This window comes from Myodes glareolus, chromosome 27 (assembly GCF_982192425.1).
Source record: "Myodes glareolus chromosome 27, mMyoGla1.1, whole genome shotgun sequence".
NCBI lineage: Eukaryota > Metazoa > Chordata > Mammalia > Rodentia > Cricetidae > Myodes > Myodes glareolus.
In genome coordinates, this window is record NC_142052.1 from 23,833,561 (window position 1) to 23,860,626 (window position 27,066).

General features: G+C 41.1%; 1 protein-coding gene across 19 annotated transcripts in view; it reads right to left on the reverse strand.

Moving 5' to 3' along the window:
• The window catches only part of Dlgap1 (DLG associated protein 1), an 809,700-nt gene that overhangs the window by 271,982 nt on the left and 510,652 nt on the right, over nucleotides 1-27,066 (reverse strand). For 3 of the 19 annotated variants that reach the window (XM_085684198.2, XM_048435706.3, XM_048435696.3), the window contains exon 1: nucleotides 25,394-25,544. The exons of 6 other annotated variants lie outside the window; for them this stretch is intronic. In XM_085684198.2, coding sequence (XP_085540324.1) covers nucleotides 25,394-25,486 — 93 coding nt within the window. In that variant the 5' untranslated portion in view covers nucleotides 25,487-25,544. Of the gene's footprint in view, nucleotides 1-24,935; nucleotides 25,301-25,393; nucleotides 25,545-27,066 lie in introns of those variants that run through there. 10 more of the 19 variants (XM_085684203.2, XM_085684205.2, XM_048435727.3 and 7 more) reach the window with 8 other exon arrangements.

The window sequence follows — 27,066 nt, forward strand, 5'->3', positions numbered from 1 at the left end:
CAAGGCCAAGTTCTGGATCATTTTGCCCCTAGATGAAGCTCTTGCAAGTGACAAAACATTATCGTTTACAAATAAACTCAAAGAACAGGTTTGCACGCTTGTTTTTTGAATAAATAGGATGAGCATTTACAGTCCCAAGATTCAAAACCCAAAATACTTCAAAAAATCTGAATTCTTTTGAACATAGAAGGCTACAAATGGGAAGTTTCACAGGAAGTCTTGTGACAGATTGCAACCAAGGGAGGCACACTAAACAATAGCACGTGAAACTGCCTTCAGTTATGTGTATAAGGCGTATATAATACATAAATGGATTTTGTGTTTAGACTTGGATTGTACCCTAAGAAATACCATTTCATATATACACATACATATATATGTATATATACTTATATATGCAAAATATCAAAAAATCTATTTAAGTCTGAAATCCAAAACACTTCATGTCCTTAGCATTTTGATAAGGTACTTTAAGTAATTCATTCCTTATGCCTATTCTACAAAGTAGTTTTTGAAAGGCAAGGAAACTAGATAAGAACAGTTGAGTGCTTGCTGTGTAGTAAGTGTAAGAGTCAGGATTTAATTAGGATTCAACTCACCTCTCCTAAGTAGGCACAGAGAAAGTTACCAGCTAGCTTACATTCTTCTGACCATAGAGTCATAACAATAGAACCTTAACTTTTTTGGTTAAACTCAAAAGCCAAAATCGAAAAAAAAATTCAACAACTTCAACAACAACAACAACAACAACAACAAAACACAACACTGTCCACTAGAATGTTCTGTTTTGATAAATGTCTCAGAGATGTTTTGTCCATTCAGTGAATACTAGCCACACGTGGCTATTGAACACTTCAAACACAGGTGTGCTGTGACTAAGAAACTCTTTCAAATTTCCTAAATACAGCTGAGCTTTCAAAGAATCACATGTGGCAGATGACTACCATATGGGCAACATGGAGTTAGATGACCTGCTTTAAATGGGGCCCAGGGGTCATCTAATTTAACCACTGTAGAAATATGGCATGCTCTGTCCTTGATTGTGGGGCCCAGGCTACACGGCTGCTGTAGCAGGCAGTACTGGGTTCCAGGAAAAGCCATAAACTGGCATCACCCAGGGACAGACCATCCAAAGGAAATTCCTAACGTTCCAGCCATTGTAGACAGGATCACCTGCCAGCACACATCCATCGCTTTTCACCAGGGCACCCCCAGAAAAATGTCAGTCAATCAGGGGTCCTAGACCTTAGAAATCCCTTACCTAACTTTGCTACTATAAAAATCCAACCCCAACTGAGCTCAGGACTCTCTGATAACTCCAATATATTGCATACATGGAGAATCCAAGTTTGCAACCTTGTGTAAGAAGAAAGGCTCTTTGCTTTTATATACAGGACTCGGATCCTAGTTGGTTTTGGGGGGACCCTGTGATCTGGGCATAACATGATGTTTTAATCATGTCTTTCTTTACACATTTTTAATAATAGGAAGACCTCCACACGACTTGGGATTTGATACGTTTGCTAGAAAAATCATCTAATACTACCTGAGAAGGTGCTGTGTGATCTGGGGATAAAGTGAGGTTTGGGTAGAATAATAAACATATTCATTGCTCTTTACCAACCTCTGGCTGAGTTCTTGTAATGCGTGTGACCGTTGAGGCTCCACGTGTACTGAATTCACAGAGTCACTGTCTGTGAACACCAGGGCGTTCTGGTGTAAATCAGAGGACATGTGTCGCACCCACAGTGCTCTGTTCCTGGTGGATTCCTTCTCTAGGTCTTGCTCAGCCTCACGGCTTCTGGAGCCAGAGGTCTGTGCGGGCACAAGAGTCTGCAGCCTCTGCTCTTCTCTACCAGCTCTATGCCCATTTCTCACCCTGATCCCATTGATTGGCCTTACACAGTTTGGTGCTTCGGATACAGATTATTGATTCTCTTTGGGAAACTTGTACATTTGAGAAAAAAAATACTACAGACCATCTTGTTAATTACAGAAGAAAATCTTGATTTATGTTATTTATCCTACCTGCTGAGCAAGCAGGTTATCTACCTGTTTACTCTTTGACAAGCAAGTCAATTCCCTCTTTCCTTTTATCTAGCCACCTATCCCTAGCTTTAGGTTTGGGCCAAAGAGGTATGGAATGAATCACCAGTTCCCTCTCTCCTTTTGTCTGGCCATTTAGCCCCAGCATTTGGTTTGAACCAAACAGCTATGAAATAAATCTTGGTTGAGTAAAAGGTTTTTTCAGAATGACGTTTTTATTAAACTTTTAAGCATTTTTTTTCATTATACCCTTGAGAACCAGTTAATGCAAAAAGACTATGTACTAGGATAATTGAGCATTTTTACTATCAGTGAGAGCTAGGAAATGTGCTATATTCTATTTACTTGATAATCTAACAACAGCTTCCAAAAATATAAGCAAGACTGAATTGGCATGGTTTAATTTCAGTGATTTTTTTCCATTCCTTATAAACTCCTATTAAACAAACAATTAACATTCTTCTATGTGGAAATACTTTATTATAAAACATTGAGATGAGGGAACACGGAAGCTGTGGAATATATGGTGACTGTACTCATCATTTTAAATTAACTTTATCTGAGTTTAAACAAAGAGGGAAGAGTATTATATAGGGGTTTGCCAGAACAATAATGTATTTGTGGTGATTCATGCAGACAAGGAAAACTCTAAACAAGGGAGGAAGTAGGACAGCAAAGAGTATGTGGACTCCAAGGTCATCAGTGAACACGACCTGCGTCCTGAGAGATTTCAAAGGCTTTGCTGTTCCATAGTATTGCTTCTAAGGATTTAGCACAAACTCTACCTTACACCAGATTTATATGACTCACTATTATACTTCTTTGAGCAGTTAAGTGATAATCTATGGATAGACCTTTGACAAAAATACAATTTCCTTCAGACCTGGTATGAGTAACTTAATATATTATAAAATTAGTGACCTTCTGAAATATTTAGCCAACCTTGTAGGAAATATGGAGCTCATGCTAGGCAGAATTCTGATTCATGATACATCTTAAAGATGATAATCAGGTTCCACAAAGGTAAGGGCAGACAATGTATAAATTATATTGATATATAGAGGAACTGGGCTTGGGGATTCCTAGTCTACTTCTGCGAATCTGCTGCTTATAGAAGCAAATGTTGCCCAGCACACTGAACCACTAGACAGGGCTGATTTGGGCATAAGAAACTTCAAGAACAAAGTTATGACTACAACCGAGTGGTTTTATTGGCTCGGTCATGACGGTTCTTTCTAAAATTAATAGACGAACAAATAAATCAGTAACAAGAGCTGTGAGTAACGGTTATTTACTGGGTTGAGATGTGGATTTCCAGCTGTATGGAATAATATTGTTCTACTGCAACTCAACCTTAAACATATGACTTTCCAAGTGAATTTCATACAGTCCTTGCTTTCCAAAAAATGGCCATTTTCCAAACTGGTCTGAGCATCACTTCTTGTTACACAGGCAGACTTAGTTTTAACATTCACAGTCAATCATTTCTATTAAGAAAATAAATTCCTGTGAGGAAAAATTATCTTGTAGGAAGACTGAAGTAAATGATTATGGAACAGCATGGGCTGGGTGTCACGGAAAGTGAGCAGACTTTGGATTCAAGCAGACCAGGGCAAAAATTTCAGTTCTGTCACTCAGTAGCAATATAATTGTGAGCAAATATATATTAATTCCTTAGCAAAACAAGGGTAATAATGACTAACCCAGAAATGTCAGAAATAAGAGCAAATTGAGAGCAACAAAAGTCAAACACAGGTTCACAGAGCTGTCTCAGCAAGTTCTAACTCTTCTTTTTATCGCTTTTATTTTCTTCTTCCCTTTTCATCTTCTTAATGTTACCATTGTTCATTATGATGGTTAGTAATGGTTACCATTGTTTACTATGATGGTTAGTAATGGTTACTGTCCAGTGTAATGGGTAGTAATTGTTACCATTGTTCATTATGATGGCTAGTAATTGTTACCATTGTTCACTATGATGGTTAGTAATGGTTACCACTGTCTATTATGATGGTTAAGTAATGGTTACCACTGTCTACTATGATGGGTAGTAATTTCTACCCATTGTTCACTATGATGGTTAGTAATGATTCCTGTTGTCCATTATGATGGTTAGCAATAGCTACCATTGTCCATTAGGATGATTAGTAAAGGTTACCAATGTCCACTATCATGGTTAGCAATGGTTACCACTGTCCACTATGATGGTTAGTAATTGTTAACCTGAAGTAACCTGGAGTCATCTGGGAAGAGTTATCATGAGGACTGTCTATACTGAGTTGGTCTGTGGCATATTTATGGAGGAGTGTCTAAATTTCATTGATGTGGGAAAACTCAGCTAATAGACGTGGTTGGCACTCTTTCTTAGGCATGGACTCCTGAACCATATAAGAAAGAAGAAATTGAGCTGAGCACAAGCAAGCCTCCAGTCGTCAGTGAGCAATACATGTACCTTGTTTTTTTTTTTTTTGCTAAGGACTGTGGGTGCGATGTGAATAGTTGTTTGAAGTTTCTGCCTTGTCTTTTCCACAATGATGAACCATACTCTGGAACTGCTAAGCCGAAATAAGCTCTCTTCTCCCATCAATTGCTGTGTTGCCAGGGTATTTGATCCCGGCAACAGAAATGAAACTAGAGCAGCCCCTACAGCACCACGGAGGGTTCGGCATGGGCTGCATATAAAAGGCTCTCAATGTAATGCTATCTAAAAAGCATTCAGCTAGAAAGTGAGGGGCTTGTGTGTTCTGAAAAAAAGTCAACTCCTCTTTCTGGGTTACAGCCGAGGAAAACAGAATGAAAGCAACATAAGAATTTATGTGCTCATATGAGAGGAAAAAAGAAGGTAAGATCTAAAAATAATTAAGACAATGATGGAAATAAGTTCTTATCTAACATCAGTTACAATGACTATAAATGGCTTAAGTTTTCCAATATAAAGACATATAATATCTATATTGATGAAAAAGACAAACAAACAAAAAAGCCAGGACCCAGTCAAATGTTGCTAACAAAAGACTGATTTTTACCTACGAGGCTACAAATAGGTAGAATGGATGGAAAAACGGTGAGAAAGGAAGGAGAACAGACCTAACTGTACCCAGATAAAGACACTAAATTCTAAAAGCGTAAGAAGAGACAAACAACCATTATGTCAAAGGATTTAGCAAGAGGTTGTAAGAGTTACAAATGTATAAGAATATATGCATCTAAAGAGTACCTGAGCGTGGAACTCTGGGATACAGTGTCTGGGAGGGCATTGGCCATGGTGGTGGGGGGGAAGTATTTAGTAAGGATGCTCTTTTGAGTCATTTATACTGTTCACATGTGGTTGAAAGTATGATACAGAGTGGAAAAACTGAATCAAAAGTACCATCTGAATAACTAGATGAAGACAGTTGCAAGACGGAGGACCAGGGCTACTATACCACTGTATCCATATACACAGATCCATTGCTCACACCAGCTCCCTGCCTTGTGCACACTAGCCAGTAAACTGTCCCCAGAAAAGAACCCAGGCTACTGTCACTGCCATGGGGACTATGACCACGGCAGCCATGCCACCTCCGATCAGCATTATCAATCTCTGCTAGTGAACAGCTTGTAGGAAACCTACTTGGAAATACAGACAGAAACACATGGGTTGTTGAAAGGTACACATGGAGACTGGACTAAAGAGCCATGGAGAATGATACCAAGGACAGGCCAAGGGGAGGAGAAACCGTTTCAGCCCAATGAAAAGAAAGTGTGGTCTAAAGGCATGGAACAATACCTTCTATTTTATGTGATTGCCTACTTTGATTTGTAAACCTCAGTTACTTAGGTTTTCTATCTCCCACTGCTTATGATTACTTAAAATTTTATACTTTAACTGTTAAGCTATCATGTTTCAATGTCTGTAGGTTGGAAGAAGCTTTTATATCTGTGTTTTAATTGTTCTACGTCTACAAAGGTTTATACACCTAAAATAGCCTCTCTAGTATTTATCTAACTCTGCCCACTTACTTTTCTTCTTAAAGAATGCAGAAAATGCCACATAGGTATTGACATGATACTTGGGACTGCTAAGTATGTTTAGGTAGGTCTTTCAAACTAAACATCTGTAAAGAAATTTCAGGAATAGACTATACCATTGATCAACTAGTTTCAAGAGATGTCTACAGAATATTCCACCTGTCAGATAAGGAATAGACCTTCTTCTTCATGACACAGAAACCTCCAAAATGATCACATTAGCATATGGTCACCCAGCAAATACATAAGGAAGACAATAAGAATCTCTCTGTGTGAGGAAGGCCACAAAGCAGCCTTCTCAAGTGCAAAGAAACTAAAGAACTTTTTTTTTGCATCTTACCAGACCAGAGTAGAAAAAAACCCTACAAACCAGCAGCAAAAAAGCCCAACCAAGACCAAAACCAAAACCAAACAAACTGAGAAACTATACAGGAACTTGCAGACTGAGCAATATATATTTGAATGAACAGTGGTTCATGGAAGAAACTGGAGAGAAAATGAAAAATTTTCTGGGAACAAAGAAAATAGCAGCACAGTGTATCGGAACCTCTGGCATATAGCCAGAGCATCCCTACGAGGGAAAGGTCTAGCTGGAAGCACCCACACCAGAGCCATGCACTTTAGACGCCAGAACCAACCCCAGTGGAGAGGAAGAAATAACAAAGACGTGGACAGAAAATAATGAAGCAGAGGATAAGAGAATACCATACAGAGTCAATAAAAAAGAGTTCCTAAAAAAAGTTCTTTTGGAAAATGAACAGAAGACACTTAGCTAAATTAGCACAAAGAAAGAGAAGACACACATTAAGAAATTAGAGACAAACGGAGTTTTTATAACAGACTACAGTGAAGTCAGACCATTAGGGAATACTCAGAAAATATAGTTTTAAAAAAGCTAGAAAACATATAAGAACGGACGAATTTCTAAGTTAGTTCACATAACTCTACTAAAACTTAACCCAGGGGATACAGACAATTTAAACAGATTCATAACAGTCACTGACACTGAAACAGTAATAAAAAAATCTCCACACAGAAAGAGGCCAAGGGCCACGCAGATGCGCTGTAGAATTCTACCAAACTTTTGAGGACAACTTTATACAAATAGTTCTGTGAAAAAGCGAGAGCAGGAACAGTACCAAAGTTACTCTATGAAACCAGCATTGCTCTGATACCCAAAGCAGAAAAAGACAACAAAAAGTCTGTACTGATACAAAAATATCAACAAAATACCTGTGAACTAAATTCAAGGACACACTAAGAAGATCATATTTTATAATTAAGTTTATTATAAAACTTAATCATACATACTTGATAATACTTGATACATATATATGCCAATAAATGTAATATTTAAGGACAAAAGTCATAAGATTATGTCAGTAGATATGGAAAAATATTTGACAAAATTCAAAATACCTTCCATGACAAAGTTCTGGAGAAATTAGGAATAGACAGAATATACTTCAACAAAATAAAGACTACATTAGACAAACCTATAGCCTATGTTATTCTAAGAAGAGAGAACTGAGATCACTTTTTTTATAATCTGGAATGAGACAAGGATGTTCATTGTCTCTATTCTTATTCAATATAGTGCATGATGTCTTGCACTGAGTAGTAAGACAAGAGAAAGATATGAAAAGAACTCAAGTAGAGAAGGAAGACATCAAATTATCCCTATTTATAGACAGCATGATTCTATACTTAATAGATCCCACATACTCTACCAGAAAACTTTAGAGCTGGTAAACATACCCATCAAAATTGTAGAATACAAAATCAATATGTAAAGCTTGGTAGATTTCTTATAATCAAAAGCATAGTTGCTGAGAAAGAAAATTGGAAAAATATTACATTTACATTCAAAGAAAGCATCTAGGAATGAGGAAGACCTCTACAATGAAGACTCTAAGACAATGCAAAAAGAAATTGAAGAAGACACTAGACCACTTAATGACCGTCCATGCTGCTAGGCTGGCAGAATTAATACTGTGAAACTGGCTATGTTTACAAAAGTAATCTGCAGATGCAGTCTTCATCAAAATTCCAATGGCATTGCTAATAACTAGAAAAAAAATAGTAAAACCAAAATGGAAATGCAAAAGGTGACAACAGCCACAGCAACCCAAAGCAGAAAAAACACTGTTGGAGGTACCATGGCCTCTGACTTACAGTTCTCTACAGTGCTCCAGTGGCAAAGACAGCTCCCTACTGGTACAAAATTAGACATTAGGCCAATTAACCTGGAGAGGAATGAAATTAGATCCATATCTCTCATTCTATCAAAAAAATCAAAATAGAGCAAAAGCAGGCCCTGGTGGCACACATTAATCTTGGCATTTAGGCAGAGGCAAGTTCAAGGCCAGTTTGACCTATATAAAGAGTTACAAGCCAGCCAGACTTTGTTTCAAACAAACAAACCTTGTTTCAAACAAACAAACAAACAAACAAACAACAACAACTAAAAATAGATCTAAGACTTGAATTTAAGTTCTGAACCTACTAGAAGAAAACACTTCAAAAACACTTCTTGGTGTAGGCAGAGAGAACCTTCTAAACAGGTTCTAATAGCACATGGAATAACCTCAAGAATTTACAAACAGAATTTCATGAAAAGAGAAAACTTTGTGTAACAAAGGGAACCAGATCACACAGTTTATAGGGTGGGAGAAAAATTTCCTCTCTTTTGTAGCTACCAAAGTTTCTTCCCTTCTCACCTGGCGATTCGCAGGGCTGTGTGACCTCCGACTTCCTGGAGACTCTACACTAGCTCTGGCTTGAGGGGATAACCTAACTAGAACCTGGTTCTCTTTGTTATGGTGATTCCACTTGTATTCAAGGTCTTAGCAGTGGGCCGATAGCCTGCCTCCCCTAGCTGACCCTGCCCGAGGGCTGGGAAGCTTTAATCTTCCCTACTGCTCCTGGTTGGGAGGAGGCTTTGCATTTTCGGTCTTTCTAGCCCACTGGTATAAATATCTGACTTGAGTTTAATAAAGTTGCCATTTACTCTTGTAGATGAGCCAGGTTTCTTTTGTGTGTGTGTCTCCTTTTTCAACCCTCAGGACAATCATCCTTCTCGTGGGCCTGAGTTCAGGAAGCGTGCAGCCTGGGTCGGGCGCGGGTATCCATTGGAAACGCAGACTCCAACACTCTTTATGTCAAAGATGCCATTGATACCTAAAATATAAAATGAACTGCAAAAAATCAAACAAAACTCAAACCACCAGTCAAAAAATGGGCTAATGGACTGAAGAGGTGGTTCTCAAAAGACATGCAAGAGGCTAATATATATTTCAGAAGTGTTTTGGGGGCTGGGGAGATGAGTCTCAGCAGGCTGAGTAGGCGCAAGTCTGAGCGCCTATGAACGTGCCGGAATGTTAATTCCGAAGCAAGAGGTCTGGTGGAGACAGGTGGATTCTAGAAACTGTTCAGTGAAAAGCTGTGATAGGTAACACCAATTGTCAACCTGCGGGGCTTCAGAGTCACAGAAGACAATACCCTGAGTGTGCTTGTGAGGAATTATGCAAATTTGGTTAGCCTCTGGGAATGTCTGTGAGCCATTTCCTGGATTACTTTAATTGAAGTAAGAAGACCCACCCTGTGGAATGCCACACTCAACCTTAAAGCAGGGGGAAGGGCTTGGTCCTGCCACAACTTAACGTGCCAGACTTTGTTAACTCCCAATGGGAGGCCTTACTGTTGGGAGGAATGGATGTGGGAGCTAGGGAGGAGGCAAGTGGAGCTGGAGGAGGGGTGGGGGTGGGAAGAACTGTGGTTGGAATGTATGATAAAATTAAAAAATGTATGATCTCAGTCTCAAGATGCAAGAAAACAAAACAAAACAACAACAACAACAAGACCCCCTGAAAGTGGTGGCAGCATTGCTTGGGTTAGGGTCCTGGACTAGGCACAAAGGAGAAAGTCAGCTGATCATGGCCATTTGTCCCTGTTTCTTGACTGTAAATGCAACGGGGCCAGGCGTCTCAAGCTCCTGCCACCATGATGAACTGGGCCTTCGGATTGGGAGCAATGGTGCCCCCTACTTCCTCAAATGGCTCCTGTCAAATAGCCTGTCACAACAACCAGATAAATAACCAATATCAACACCCTGACTCAAGAGCCGAGAGTGGCTGGAAAGGGGCACTTGGCATTATCTCTGGCCTCTCTACACACGGACATAGGCACGCTCGTCTGCACCCACAAACACAAGATATAGACACACTAGTGCGTACCCACAAAGACAACTCTCTCTCTCTCTCTCTCTCTCTCTCTCTCTCTCTCAACAACTACTAAAACTACATTGAGAATGGTTTTTATCAGGAAAACAAACGCCGCTGAACTAGTGTGTGCTGCTATGGAAGCAGATGTGGAGGTTTCTCAATAAACTTGACAGTAGAATGATGATCAGGTGATCCAGCTACACCACTCCTTAGTACAGACCCAAAGAAATCTATATTCTACTCTATTCTACGTTCATGTTTCTTCCACGTAAATAGAATCACCCTTGATGCCTATCAACAGATAACAGGATAATACAGCTGTAGCACACATATACAATGGAAGTGTATTCATCCATAAAGCAAAGTGAAATTCTGAAGTGTCCAGGGAAATGGATGGATTTGGAAACTGTTACATTAAGTGAGGTCACTTAAAAAGGTTATACTCTCCTATGCAGAGGCTAACTTTAGGTTTTTACATGTGGGAATGAGTGTGGGCATAAGTCATAAGACTGGAGAGAGGACCACGAGACAGGGACAAAGAAATAGTAAAAAATAAAACAAAACAAAACAGTACGTATGTGTGTGCACTGCACATGTATGTACCTGTCACTGAATGCATGTGAGTGCATGTGCACATGAATATTAAGTGCATGTGGAGGTTTGAGGTTGGTATCAAGTGTCTTCCTTGGAGGCAGGGTCTCCCATGAACCTGGAATTCACTGTTTTGTCTAGTCTGGCTAGTCAGCTTGCTCTGGGGTATATCCTGTATCTCCTCTGGTGTGTGGGATTATGGTGGGCCATTGTGTCCACCTGAATTTTTATGCAGATTTTGTGGATTTGACTCTGGTCTTCACACTTGGACAGCAAATGCTTTATCCATCCAGTTCTCTCCCCAGTCTCCAAAAGTATTTTCTTTCCTTCCTTCCTTCCTTCCTTCCTTTTTTTTTTTTTTTTTGAGATAAGGTTTCACTTTGTGGTTTAAGTTGCTCTGGCAAGGTGAGCCCACAAGTATACTGCAAATGTAGAGCTGACGGACTATTGGACTATCCACGGGAAGTGTATACACACACCCCACTTGGACTAACCCGTTATTGTAGAGCTTTGGGTACACCTGTCCTTTGGATAAGTCACTGTCAGTTCTGTACAAATCTTGTGAAATCACGGCATCTCTCCCTTCTGTAGTATCCCAGCAGTGTACAAACCTGACTTGTCCTGTATGACAAATGGATACCCCCCCCCCACACTCCATGAAGCCCTGGTATGAGAAAGATTCACTCACTCACTGTTCTCAGAGCCAAAATCTACACAAAAATAGCCCCCACAAACTTTCTTTATAGACGGTGGTCACTGATAAGGAAGGAGCCTTATCCAGGAGACAGTATGTCTGCTCTAAGTGCAGACTCAGGACACCCTGACTTCTGCTCTGACTTAATAGGCTCCTACTAATATTCTGTATTTGTCCTCGCCCAGGAAATTAACTGTTTGTACAGGAAAAAGGCCTGAGTCACTAAAACTAGCTTCAGAGAGAAAAATTCTCACCTGGGTACCCTGCTAGAGTCAAAAGCAGGTCCTCAGAAGAGATTCCTTTTAACTCAACCTAACTAGATGCTTAGTATAGCTACCAATGCGGTGTCTTCTGCTGCAGGGGACTTCACAACCGCGCTGCCTCTGAGACTTAGTGGGCCTCCTTGCCAGATCCATCCTTTTCTTGTGACTTTGTGAAAATGCATGCTTGATACTATTGTTACCGTCTATGGGACTGTTAACTGGTCTGTATGCCTATACATACTGAATATGTGTAAATGCGTACACATACTATACATACATATTTCACAAACTGAAAGCTTTGTGGAGATCTCCCCGTACGTCTGATGCTTTGCCCTTATTCCTGCCTTATGTTTCTTCTTTTCCCTTCTTTCATCTTCCCCCCAAGGAATAAAGAAACACGCAGGAAAAACCGTGCCTACGTCAGTCAGTTCGTTCTGCCCCATCAGACCCCATTCCCAAGCCAGTTTTCACTTGTCATAGAAGTCCTCTCTGAACCCTGTGGTTTAGTACCAGCTGAGGCTGGCACTCAGTAGTAGTTTTTGATACCCTGTAACTTGCTATGCATATCAGGCTGACCTTCAACTCGCAGAGATCCCCCTGCCTCTGCCTCCCAAGTGCTGGGACTAAAGGTGTGTGCGACCAGGTCTGGTGAATGACTATTTCTTTGGAGGAGGGAGGTTAATAGAAAACATGTAGCAGGACTAGAAAGAGACTGCTGTGAGTGGGAAGTGAGGGGCAGGGAGGGCCAGAGAAACAGCTTATGCAAATGCAAGCAAGGACTTTGTATGCTAATAAAAGTCAGTAAAATAAAATACCCGCTCGACATCAGAGCACCGAAATACACAAAGCAAACAGTAATGGACATACAAACGGAGTACAATGTAAGAGCAGCAGGGAACCACATCACTCCTCTTTCTGCAACGGTTTTCCAGACAGAAAAGCAACGAAGAAACATTAGATTTAAGCTGTATTCCTATGCGGCATTCCACCCAACAATCACATACGTAATTCCACGGGGAATGGTAGCCAGGAGAGTTGCTGCTTATCTTAAGAACAGCAAGGGACTGCAGTCACACCGAGTCTCCTTTCCCACCACAAAAACTAGAAATCAGTAACAAGAGGAACTTGGAAACTTTATGATTAAATAACATGCTTCCAGTTGGCCAACGGGTCAATGAAGAAATTAAAAGGAAAACAGAAAAATTTCTTCAGACAAGTGAAAATAGAAGCACACTCTTCCAAAAGCTGTGGGCTGTGTGGTGGTTTGAATGATGGGGGCATCTGTTCCGATTCGAAACCTCTGAGGTGTCACAAGCCCACGCTAGACCCAGCCTTGCTCAGTCTCTCCTGCTGCCGCCTGGGCATCGGGATGTAAGCAGCTCTCAGCTACTGCTCCAGAGCCTGCTCGCCTACTTGCCATTAAGTCCTCCGTCATGAGAATCATGGACTAACCCTCCGAAACTGCAAGCAAGCCTCCAAGTAAATGCTTCCTTTTATAAGATGTCTTGGTCATGGTGTGTTTTCCTAACAACAGAACAGTAACTAACACAGGGTGTATCAAAAGCAGTTCTGGAAAGTATGATTGAAGCAATAAACATCTTCATAAAAAGAAAGACTCCAAATAAAGAACCTATTGGTGAATCTCAAGAAAACAGTAAGACAGGAAAAACAGACCAAATGAAATGAGCAGAAGGATGGAAATAACAAAGAGCAAAGCAGAAATAGATGAAATATAGACTAGGAAAACAAGCAAGGCCATGAGCCAGAAAATGACAAGTTAAGACAAGTAAATGCTTAGCTAGAAGGAGCAAGAAGATTCGAATAAATTCAGAGATTGAATAAAAGCAGAGTCAAGGCAGCAAACACATCAGAAGCACAAGGAATGATGGCAGAGTATTGGGATAGGAAGTAGTGAATGACTGTAAACCTGACAGGATCTACAATCCCTGGTGAGACAAACCTCTGCATGCAGCTGTAAGGGATGCTCTAGAGTTGGTCCCTTGGGACTGGAAGACTCACTACATTCTGGCTGGGGGCATGGACTATATAAAAAGGAAAAGCAAGCGGAATATGAGCATGCTCTGGTTTCTGCTGGACGGTGGGTACAACATGAGCAGCCATGACTTTCTTACCACAGTGGACTGCACCCTGGACACACAGGGTGAAACCAGCCCCTTTCTCCCTCGCTTTTGTCAGAACAGAAAAGTAACTGGGACAATTATTATGACAATGTGATAATTCAAGGAGAATTTGATGAATTCCTGGAGGCATAACCTATCAAGGTTGAAGTATAAAGAAAGAAAATTGTATAGTCCAATTACAAGTTGTACAAATTACGTATAAAAATCTCCCATAAGTAATTATTTTAATAGGTAAGAGTCCAACGGTGCCATTCTTGAATTACATTCAACATACAAAGAACAACTAATTCTTCTCAAATCATTTCAGTTGAAAGAGAGGGATGTTTTGAAATTCTTATGAGGTCCCCCATGTTAATGGACCAATAAATGAAACTACAAATCTTTGATATCATTGAGAAATACAGATGAAAAATTTCTTAAAAAAAATTCTAGCACATGAAAAGTAACAATACATTAGAGAGATTGTTCATTTTGAAAAAGTGTGATTCTTTCCACGCATGCAAGGAAGGATGCTTCCATATATACAAATCCATGACTGTGGTACCCCCACTCATTCGCAAAATTAGACAGAAACCCTATTATAATTTCAATAGACAAAAAGCAGACAGAAGCCAATACCCCTTCCCAATAAAATCTTCTACTAAATGAAGTAAAGGATTCCACGTTGCTACCATAGAGCCTCTCTATGACAAAGCACAGCCACTGTACTGAACACGAGCACCTGGAAGTGGTTCCTTAACATCTGGAGCAACACAGGGATGCCCACTTTTACCATGTCTTTTCAACACAGTATTACCATTTATAACCAGAGCAACTAGCTGAAAGAAATGATGGTATCCAAACTGGAAAGAAAGTAAGTTCAATTGTCCCTATCTGCAGGGGATATAGGCTTATATAGAGAACCTTAGAGATTCCACTAAAAACTGTTAGGTCTACCAGATGAATTCAGTAAGGTTTCAGAGAAACAACAACAACCAACACGCATAAGTGAGTAGTGGTTCTGCATGTGATCCGTAAACCATTTAAAAAAGTAATGAAGAAAACAGTCTCATTCCCACTTACGACAGCTAAAGTAATATTTGGGATTGCATTTCTTCAAAGAGGTGAAATATCCCCTCACTGAGAATTATAGAATACTGGTGAAAGAAGCTGAAAAAAATCACAAATTAATAGAAAGATCTGATGTTCAATGGATCTGACACATAAATATTGTTTAATGCTCTTGTTGCCTAAAGCAATCTGCAGATCCTATGCAACTCCAATCAAAACACCAAAAATACTCTTCAAAGAAATAGAATACAGCAATTCCGAAATTTGCATGAAAACATAAAATCCCCAATGCACAAAGAAATATTGAGTTAAAAGGGCAAAGATGGAGGTATAACATTGTCTGACTTTCAAATGCACACATATATGGAGGTTTGATAAATGCTCCCAAATAACAAGTGGGTTGAAGAAATGCAAAAGACAGTTTTAAATTTTCTTTGGATGGGTGAAGTGAAATCTCAGTGTTCTCCCCCTTTGTGGTATGGAAAGAGCTGGGTCATCAAATAGCATAGCATTGGAACACACACTAGAACAGGAGGTTAGGAATGAGCCCCAAAACATGCATAGCTGGTTTTGACAGAGGATCTAGGAATGGGGGCAGGAATGATGCTTAAAGAAATGGTCTTGGAAGGTGTAATCTTCATATAGAAGCATATAGACCTTTCTATACAATTAACTCAAAATAGGATTAAAGATCCAAATGTTATTTGCAAAATTATGAAATGTCTTGAAGAAAACACATGGGGAGGTGCCTTTACATTGATCTGCAATGACCTTTGTGATATATTCTAAGAAGCACAGATAACAAAAGGAAAAAAGAGAAATATGATTACATCTGACTAAACAGCAGCCCTATGGACAGCAAGAAGCATTCCAAAGTGCCCCAGCAAGACAAGCCAGCAAAATGGGAGAGAGCATTTGCAAACACCCATCTGACGAGTAGTTAGCTTTCAGAATTTGTCAGAAACAAAAACACTCAAGAGAAAACAGACCCAAGAATCCTGTTTGAAAATGAGCAAAAGACCAATGTTTTCAAAAGAAGACATGAAAATGGCAAAAGGTATTAAAAAGTGTTCAGCAGCACTAATTATCAGACAAATGCAAATAAAACTAAATGGAGTCACACATCACACCTGTTAGAATAGTTATTGCCACCAATGAGGCAGCACACGACAAGCATCAGCAAAAATCAGGAGAAAGGGAACCCTACATTTTTGGCGAGGATTTAATTAGGATAGCTACCATTGAAAGGATGGGATTTCCTTGAAATACTCGGAGTGGAGCTGCCATCGTAGCGTTTCTACACATGGCCAGGAGACCATTGAACTTTTAGTACACAAATCTGTGTGCTGAAGACACATCCTCAAAGCACAGATTATGACAGAAATAGTCACAATATCCATGATGTTCATCAACATATAAACCAATAAAGGAAATATGGTAGAAATACAATGGCCACAGAGAGAAGAAAATCCTGTCATCTGTGATAAGACATATAAATCCAGAGAATATCATGTTCTCTAGGAACCGGAACAGAGAGACTAACGTCCCATGATCTCACACATATGTGAAATCTGAAAGGGTTTATTGCATACAAGTAGTGAGCTAAACGGTTCTTAGCAAAGGTGTGAGTGGTTGGGGGATTGTGGAGGCATTGGCTAATTATAGTTACAGAAATACAAATATTTCCAAAATAGGTGAACACAGGGACACAAAGTAGAAAGTCAAGTGAGTGTCTGTGGCCTGGTGACTGAGGGGGGAGCGTGTGTGTGTGACGGGGGGCGGGAGGAGGAGAATGACTAAATAGTCCTGTAATCCCTTTATGAGTGATACGATGCTCTGAAATCGTGTTGATGGTTGGCAATCCGTGAGCACACTTACAATCATCAGGTTACACACATTAAGATGACATGTCGGTTCTATCTTGTTCACATCTCTGTTTCTGTTATGGGTGTGCTCTCTGGTGTGAAGTTTGAGTAGAGATGAAGCAGATCATCTCCAGGCCCTAGCCCTTACTGAGGAGCCAACTGGCAGCTGATAGTTCCCGAAGGAACGTGGGTGACTCTTTTGAGGATGTAGTCACTTTTAGGATTACCATGTTCAACTGGATGGCCCTGTATGGAGGCACATAAAGTCAGCACCAACTGGATCAACTCAGCTAGAACACATTTTGAAAAATGAAAAAAAAAAAAAAGAAAAAGAAAAAGGAAGATGCCATACATGTCACAGTTCAACATCAAATTAGACAGCTTCTGACTGGAGTGGAAGATGCAAGATCTGGGAAGGCATTTTCTGAGCACTAGCTCACCGAGGTGGGTGGAGCATTCCTCTCACATGACTAGGAAGGCGCATCACCCCATAGGAAAGGAGGAGCCAAGGAAGACTTTGCAGTTGCTACTGGCCCACTGCTCTCTGTGATGGAGGGATCTTTCTAGAACTCAGTCTGGAAACGATGACTTTGGGTGAGTCTTCTATCTCACATTTTGTAGTAAGATAAAAAGTGAAATGCGCGCGAGAGGATGAAGCAAAGGGAGCAGGGATCTTGCTGGACTCCGTTCTCTTTCCCTTAGGGGTGTGAATGGGAGGGGGAGCTAGACGTAGGAGGAACTGGGATTAACCCCACCTATGGGAGGGGTCAGGTCTGTTTTTAGTAAAATTAGCGAAGGAAGATATTCAGGTCTCTCTTAACACAGGCACAGTCTTCCAAGGATTTCCTAATTCCTATGCTGGGAAGCCTGGTGATGGTTATGGTTGTCAGGACACAGGAGACAAGATACTAGGCTGGCCAGCCAGACAAAGACCTGTTAGTAAGGGCAGATGGGAGGAGACATGAGATCAGCCTCAAATTCCCCACTCAGGAATAGCCCCAGGGATTGGATATTGAGACCTACAAATTGAATCTAATAAGTTACAGTTGGCTTCAGGATTATTTTTCTTTTAAAGTAGCATGAGTGTCCAAGTATGCATTTTCAAAGCACCGGAGTCCAGAGGAGACATTTTTTTTTTTATGGCTTGTTTGGCCCGTGAGATCACCTGCCACAAAATAAGACGTTTCTTCGCTTCTGCGCCGTGACCGCAGCAGTCAAACATGGCCGAACACCCTACACAACAATTTCCGGCCCATGGATCTGAGTTTTTCATAAGCCTCACCACGCATCCCTCGCAGAGGGTTCTTGTTTTGGGTGGATTTGTTTCACCTTCTTTGTGGAGGCCTCCAAGAGAAGGCAGTACGAAGGGGGGAGGGATTAGCTATTTATAGGCGTTTTTGACTAAAAGTGTCTGCTCAGCGCACTACGGAATATTTCCAAGATGTGGGAGAACAGGAAACTATCTAAAATCAACTGGGAGGCTGGAGGAGTGTTATGGGGGAGCAATCCTGCAGGGAAGTCGTCTGCAGAAAGCTCAAGTGTCATTTGCAAACAGATGACAGTTACTTTTCCTGATACTCCGAGTTACAGAGAAGCAAGCTAAACTTCTAGTTAAGGAGAGAAGAGGAGAGGGGAGAATGAAAAACCCTGCGAATTCCTCAAGTATTATGGGTAATCAGAACCCTTAAAGGAACTCTAAAGGGGAACGCTTTTCTCCAGAGCCAATCCTTGATGCATGAGCTGCCTGCTAGATGGATGCCCAGCTGAACGCACAGCAGGCAGGAGGATCTCTAAGAATAGACTGCAGGTTCCCGTGACCTAACAGAGTCCCGCTGAGACCAGAGAACAATCTCTATCCCCACTTACCGTCACTGTTACAATAACAACAAAACAAAACGGCAAGATCTTCTACTGCCAGGAAACAATTCCATGAAATCCTCTGTGCATCCACGGGCTTTGCTCTTATTGTCTGGGTGGTCGTAGGAAGCAGGTGGGGAAGGACTTGGGGCTGACTGCCAGCGGACAGACGGCTGCAAGAAAATCTGGGCCGATGGTTCTGTGGAGGAGGAGGAGGAGGTCTGGGAAGGGACCTGCCTTCACCAGGTGTTTATTCTTTGGAATTCTACAGTCTTGAAAGAACGGTGTATCAGGCATCAGAGAATGGGAAGGTTACCCAAGGACCTTGGGCAAGAGCAATAAAGGACAATGGCCACCACCCTTCAACTGTGAAGCGCATCCCTGTCTGGCTGCCATGAAGGAGACACTCTCCAGGGAAGTGGCGAAGCTCATAAAGGAAGGGTGGAAGGGTGGGCTGAGTTACCTTGTGGACACATGCCACAGTTGTTCCTGTTCGTGAAACTCATCCTGCTGATTTAGCAAGGTACCTGGAATCAGGCAGTGGGGGATTGGTGACTAAAACTGTCAAAGTAAATGCAAGGCTCCGTGAAACTCTTGAACAGGCTGGAACTGTGATCTGGCAAGCCGTGTGAAAAGCTGCTCTACTGAGGCTAAGATGACCTCTGACCTGGCCCTTTGGAGACCTCTTACTTATAGTGACAGATGTTATGTGTTTAGTTGGCACGTGGTAAAGGAAGCTTCCTCATTGTGATTTAGATATACCATTATCAGCCAGGCAGTGGTGGCGCATGCCTTTAATCCCAGCACTTGGGAGGCAGAGGCATGTGGATCTCTGTGAGTTCTAAGCCAGTCTGGTCTCCAGAGCAAGTGCCAGGATAGGCTCCAAAGCTATACAGAGAAACCCTGTCTCTAAAAAACAAAACAAAACAAACCAAAAAACCAAAAAAAAAAAAAAAACCCAAAACAAAAGATAGACATCTTATATGGGGGTAGGAGGAAATGGGGGTTAAGGAGGAGGTTTTCCTTGTCTGTAGAATCAGATATGCCTATGTGAGCAAAATAGAAAATAAAACGTGTTGTGCTATGATACACGAAACAGAGAGACGATTCAGAACATGTCATGGTGGACATGCACTCTGAAAACCTTCCACACTATTATTTCAACCCATTTCCTAAGTCCTCAATTTTCTTCCCTAGCTCCTGAAACAAACAGTCGTATCTTCATGCCCATTCTACAGATTAAGGAATGTAAGCATCAGGTAGAGGGCGTCCAGTGATGTAGGAAGCCAGTGACAGGATCAAAGCTTGGATGAGCATGTGAAACTCCTGTTTCCATCAGTTAGACTCTACTGCCCCCTACAGGAAAGCACATGAGACACTAAGCCTCCTGTTTTCTGGAATTGAGTTTCTTGAGCTTCTTGGATTCTATTGGAATCACTCCAGATGTGTGCCATCAGAATCTCTTGGGTTGATGCAAGAAGTCCTCACTTAACAGACTCCATCAGTGCAATTCTTGTGCACATAATATTACGGGAAGGAGCTACCTCTAAACTGCAAAGATAGAGGGATATTCAATGGTAAGTGACTATTAAAACGATTCAATACAGGCTTACACGGAAAGAGTTGTGGTTACTTGTACCCATGTAGATACCATCTCATCTTGCATCAGGTAGTGTTTCCCAGCTGTACAGGCAGATCTTTTTCTCAGTCACTCACTCTCTAATTTTGGATGCAATGATCAAGAGGTGCATTTCAGCCTTTTGTTTTTCCAGTGTACTCTTCTCTTAGCTTCTGTGCAGTTGCCCTGATTTAATATATTTGCTGTCATTGTCCCAAACGTATTATCCTCCATATTATTATATGTGTGTATAATTTATATATGCCATATGTATGTGTGCTACATCACATAGCCCTTTGAAACTATAGATGGTTTTTATCCTGACAAGGTGAGCTGAAGGAGTCTGACTGCCATGACGTCAAAGATGCCAGGCAGAAGCACGCCATCTTCAGAATCCAGACCCTGCACTCTTAAGAGTTTGGACCTAAAGATCACAAATCCCAAAGTGGGTCTGTTCTGCTCTGTTTGCCCTCTTCTGGATCATAGTCCACCCCTAGTAAAATCATTGGGACACAGGAAGAATCAGTGTGTAACAAGAGAAATAGAGCCATTTGGGGGGGTGGGGGAGGGAAGAAGAGTTAAAAATATTAACATGGGGCTGGTGAGATGGCTCAACCAATAAAGATACTTGCTGTGTCAACTGACAGTCTGAGTTCAAGCCCTGAAACCCTGTGGGTTCCAGGAGAAGACACACACTTGGAAGTTGTCCTCGGATATCCACCTGCATGTGTGCGCAAGTGAACTTGCATTCACACACAGCCCTCCTCACACACACATGAATAATAAATAAAATAAAACTATAATATGCAGTTTGTGACTACAGAGTCACGAATTGCAGATAATTATTTAGCTGACAAGTATCTTTGCCTCCTATGAGCCTTTTAAAGCACAAACATGTCACATGCAACTCTGACATCACTCTCTTTGCCTCTTTTTCCTCACTTCCTCCAACGGATGTAGAGAGAAAGTATCCGCAGGAGTTTGAAAAGAGTCTCCAGGCTTTAGCAGAATGTGTGAGACAGTGGGGAATAAAGAGCCCAGGTCATCAGGCGGAAAGACTGCCAGTGGAGGGCTCTTCTGAGATGACAGATCTTGTTAAGGTTCTTCCTTTTGTCATTTGAAAAGAGTAAGCAGTTAATTCCAGAAGATTCTTTTATAAGATGGTCACTACATAAAGTAACAGGAAGCAATAGAGTCCAGACTATCGGGAAGAGACTGTGAATGAGGAGAGATGGTCCAGAGAGGAGTATCTGTCATTCAGAAGATGATAATTTAGAAGGAAACAAAAATAAGATGTTAAGTCCCTAGATGGTTAAATCAGGGTATCGGATAATCCCGAAGGTATATATTAAATTGTGGGATTTCAAAGTCTACACAGAGCAGTAGACATTTTCTTTAATGGTTGTTGAATATGCCTTTGAATGAAAAGGACTGACACCTGCCTTGTCACACCAGGGAGTCAGGACATGCCTACATTAATGATCTGAAATAAGACTGGAAAAGTAAGGTAATGATTTTTTTTTTACTTAGATTGCTGAAAAATAAAAGAGGGGGTGCTCCTTACTACATAACTATTCTTTCGCGGCTTTCACGAAGTGGCCCATTTAAGAGAGATCTCATTCCATCGGAGATCAAAGACATCAAAAGCACGGATGTGTTTTGCAGAGTGTGGGTGCCCAGGTGCTGAGGAGGGGGTGGGGGTAGATCCACACACCTGTGTACACAGGAACACTCACAATGCTTCACAAGAGTGAGCTCAGCATTCCTAACTCCCCGAGGACAATGATGAGACATTCTTGAGTGAGCAGGAACAGTACCCTAATATCAGGAGCTTACCTAGAAACTTCAGTGTGTGGCTCAGACACACACAATACGGCACAGCACGAGACTTTAGCAATAGAGAAAAGCAGATTTAAAGGTACACTCTGCATTTTCTCACATTCATAGGGTCAGAGCATCAAAAGAGGTCTTCCCCGCCCATGTGGGTCATCTCCAAAAGAATTGAAAATGAGGACCTGGTCCCAGGAAACATGAGAGATATATGATGTTTTCCTGCACACAGCTCCCCCCTTTACCTAGTTTGATCATGTTAACAGTAATCAAATAGCTTCTATGCCATCCATCATCTTTTAGTTACAAACAGAGAGGGCTCAGAGGTTGGAGGATCAGCTAAATTGAAACCATTCCAACTGGGAATCCTTCACTGAAAGAAAAGAAAGCACTTCCTTACTTTGACTCTCGTCTAAGAACATAAACGAACACTTAGATATGCAGAAGAATACAATGGCCCTCTGTGTTATGATGTCACTCCTATAGCAGCTCCTGACCTGCTGGTGGGAGCCAGGAAAGAAGGCCTTGAGAAACAGGTCAGTGAGTCCTATAAGCAAAGCTGTAAGTGCTTTCTTCCCTCTGAATAAAACTTTGGGTTTAACTTTTCAGATGAATAATACATGTTGCAGTAAAGTCACATAACCGAATGCAAACTGTTGACAGTAAGCAAGTCATACCTGAAAACACAGATTGCTTTTTCCGTCCATCAGACTTCCCTGTCTAAGGACATAAAACTGGTAGGTGGTATTTGTGGTTTGGAAACATATGGAATTTGAGATTTCTGTGTCTTAGACCCACAGAAGACGGTATTTTCACATGAGTAAACCCTGCCTGGATGCTGTGGTCCTGGACCCTAGCAACACATATTTTTCCAAAATGAGAAAAACAATACTGAGCTTAATTAATTGAAAGATCGATCTCACTGAACTTTAACTCACAATGATCAACTAAAAGACACTGAGCCAAAAATTGGAGAAAAACAGAAACTAATTGCAAACCAAAGTAATTACAAACCAAAGCCAGTACAAAAGTGCTACATAGATCCTTTTCTTTTTTTAAATTTACTTATTTATTTATTTATTTATAAAAATTTCCACTTTCTCCCCTCCTCTCAATGCACTCCCACTCCCCCCACTCCCTCTCCTCCTCCCTCTCCAGTCAGGGTTTCCCATAGATCCTTTTCTTACTAGCCCAACACACACACACACACACACACACACACACACACACACACACCTAGAACAAGAAACTGATATATTCTGCCAGTCACAATCACCGTTAAGTCCCATAATGCCATGATCTCAAATGTTCTGGAATTAAAGCTGAATTCCCAAAAGACCTGGTGGACCTTTACCTTCTTACCTTTAATTGTAACCCACTAAGTGATTCTCAAGGGAGAGAAGAAAAAGAGAAATCAAGTCCACGGCCACCGAGTGACCCCAGGCTGGATTTTCTCTTTGACACTCTCCAAATCAACATTGCTTCTTTAATTAGTAGGCTGCAATTTGGTGATGGAAGCAGATGTCCACAGAAACCTCTGTCTGGGGCTCCCCAGGGGCTTTCACGCTGCTGACAGTGGTCTCAGAGCACTGAGCTGCAGACCGAGAATCACCAAGTTTCCTTTAAGAGCAACTTGTGATCCTCTTCTATGTGCCGAGTCTGCCTGGACTCCTGATTTCTCAGGGTGTCTTGCCAATTGTTTTTCTCTCCTTATTAGGCAGATAGAGACCTTAGTGAGAGAACTGCAGAGAATCAGATCAGAGGACAGAGGCCGGCAGAATTCCCGGGGTCAGAGCTCCCACATTCAAAGTTAGCATCGGACAGGAGTAGCCTCACCTTGTCTCCCAGTGGGAGAGGCATCTCTACTAACATGAAGATACAGAGGACGTATGAACCACATATAAAATGTACTCAAGGTCCTTGGCAATACCAATTAAAAATAAAGAAAACTATTATTAATGTAGTTGATAAGGTTTTTAGACAAGACAGCCAGGCAACATTGCAGTTAGCAAAGTCATTAGCAGAATTGACAGTTTTATAATATTCATATGAAATAGTTAAAACTGAATCAGTATAATTTAACTTGTTTTAAGACAGGAGGAAAGAAAAGAAAACTTAGCCAAAAAAAAAAAAAAACTAAAAAAAAAAAAAAACACAAAACCAAAATTAAAAAAAAAACCTCCTACTGGGCAAAGAGGGAAACAGTCTTGAGACCGCTTTGACAAATAACTGTACCTGCACTTTAAAATAAAGCCTGAGCTCACATTTGCTAGGAATGCTTCTTAAAGATCTCTGTGATATATCTCATGCAAACAACAGATGAGACAAAAAACAAAAATCACTCCAAAAATAAACGAAACCCCATCATCCAGAAATCTAAATTCTTAAATGGACCAGCAAGTGCTGAGAATTCTTGTTCAGAAAAATGATCGATCGCATTCGAATCCTCAGCCATTCAGCATTTCCCAGCTCCTTAACATGTACTTCAGGGCCATGAGAAAGAGGATTTTAGGGAGCCTCTGCGCACAGTGACTTGTAGGCACCTGATGTCTTCACCTGATTTTTGCCATCGGTACATACATTAGCTTGTTAGCCCTTTCTGACACACGAGGCATTGTTTATAGAGACGAAAGAGAATAACAGAACAACCAAACTATCCGTACACTGCCCCCCTCTTTGCAAAAATCCCTTCCAAACCAACTACTCACACACATCAAACACAGAGTAATAAAAGAGTGACTTATACCCAAACCTGGCCAGTCCTTCCATTCCTGGAAACTTGCACACAGACGGAAGAAACCCACTCAGCCTTAAAAAGGTCGATCATTTTGTTGCCTACAGCTTCATCTCTGAGAGCGCTGGCTTCCTCGGTCCCTGTCTGTGCTCGCTCGCTCCCTCTGTGTGTCTCTCTACTCCACGGGAGAAGAGAGGGTTCCCTTCCCCTTTCCTGTTTCTGCTGCTGGATGAAGGACGAATGCTGAATACTCGATTCGAAAGGATTTTTTTTTCCTTCTTCTTAGGTGAACAGTTGGAAATCTAAAAATCTTTCTCTTCTGAATGGCTTAACATGCCACTCACTCGACACAGAACATTTATATAAAGAAACATAAACACAACCAAGAATTCTACTTGGAAAAAAAGAAAAGGAAAAAGAAAACAACCCTCCTCCCAGCCTATTCTGTTTCCTTAACTATTAGCACTTACCCTGAGATGTGCCATCAATGCCCTATTCCAAATGTACAAAAGCCAACCACATCTCAACTGAGAATTAAACAGTTTTAATGTCTTCCAATCCATGCTCCTGCTCCAAACCCTGATGCAGGCAGTCACTGGCAGCGGTACAATAGCTCTCAACAGCAGACATCTGATTCTTGACATTTAAAAATAACAATATTGGGAAAAAGGGGAGCTTTTTTTTAATTAACTAAAACAGCTTGTGAGTGAGCACACAGCACTCATTGAGTATATTGATTGATTGGAATTGAGTGTATTGATTGGAATGCACAGGGATTACAAGTGAACCCTTGACAGCCACCGGCCAGACACACACAGACCCCTTACCTCTTAGACAGTCCTGGCAAGGAGCTGTGTTAAGTTCACACTAAGTGAAACTCTCCAAAGACTTCTAGAAATTATTTCATTTTTTAAGTTCTATTATTTAGTGAATACTTATTGATTAACATTAACTTGTGAATTAATTGGTGAGTTAATATTAATTGGTGAATACTAATTTAGCTTGGAATAAAATTAGGGATTTTGCTTTTCTTTCCACTTGCAGCCTAATTTCCCATTTATGTTATTTTATGACATGGACACATTGCAGGTCAAAGACACACATGAATTTGATGCAGACTAAGGCATACAATAAAACACACATTTATATCTGAAACATTACAGAACTAGACAGACCTAGGGTCAGCTGTTGGCTGTCCTGCCTACTCTGAATTCTTTGTGCCTTAGTTTTGTCTATAAATTAAGGCAAAGAAGAAAGAAGGCGGGGGGGGGGGAGGGAGAGGAGGGGAGTAGAGGAAGAAGAAGGGGGGAGAGGAGGAGGGAAGCAGAGGATGAAGGAAGGGGAGAGGAAGGGAGCAGAGGAATAAGGACAGGGGAGGAGGGAAGAGGAGGAAGAAGGTGGGGGGAGAGAGGAACCAGAGGATGAAGATGGGGAGAGGAGGGAAGCAGAGGATGAAGGTCGTGGGAGGGAAACAGAGGATGAAGATGAGGGGAGAAGAGGGAAGCAGAGGATGAAGGTGGGGGAGGAGGGGAGTAGAGGATGAAGGTGGGGGGAGGAGGGGAGCAGAGGAATAAAGAGGGGAGAAAGGAAAGAAGCAGAGGATGAAGGTGTGGAGAGGGGGAGTAGAGAAAGAAGATGGGAGAGGAGGGAAGCAGAGCATGAATGTGATCGAAGTTTGTTAGGCAAATGGATGAAAACATCATAATGGAAACCCATTTTTATATGAGAAAAATTCTGAAAATACTTAAAGCAAATATAGTATTTTTCAAAGTTGCTTTAAGTATGGAGTGAGATCTTCCTGGTTTCTAACCCATAAAAGACATGAGGGAATTGGGCCTGGTGAATGGAAAGAATTCTGACTTCACAGGGAAAAGAATCAGTTTTGGCTCACCATATTGCTGTGTGCCCTTGGTCAAGTTATTCAACATAGTTTTCTAAGTCTATTTTTTCTCTGTGAAATGCCTTTAAAGTTTCAAAGAACAAATTAAATAACATTTGAAAAGCATCTGCTTTTGGCAAGCATTTGTGAATCGAGAGATAGCGGCCTTCCAACTCTTGGAAATTGCTCTAATTAGGATACTAAAATACTCAATTTATGAATTTACAAATGAGTAGAGAGATTACAGCCTCGGAGAACCAAGTG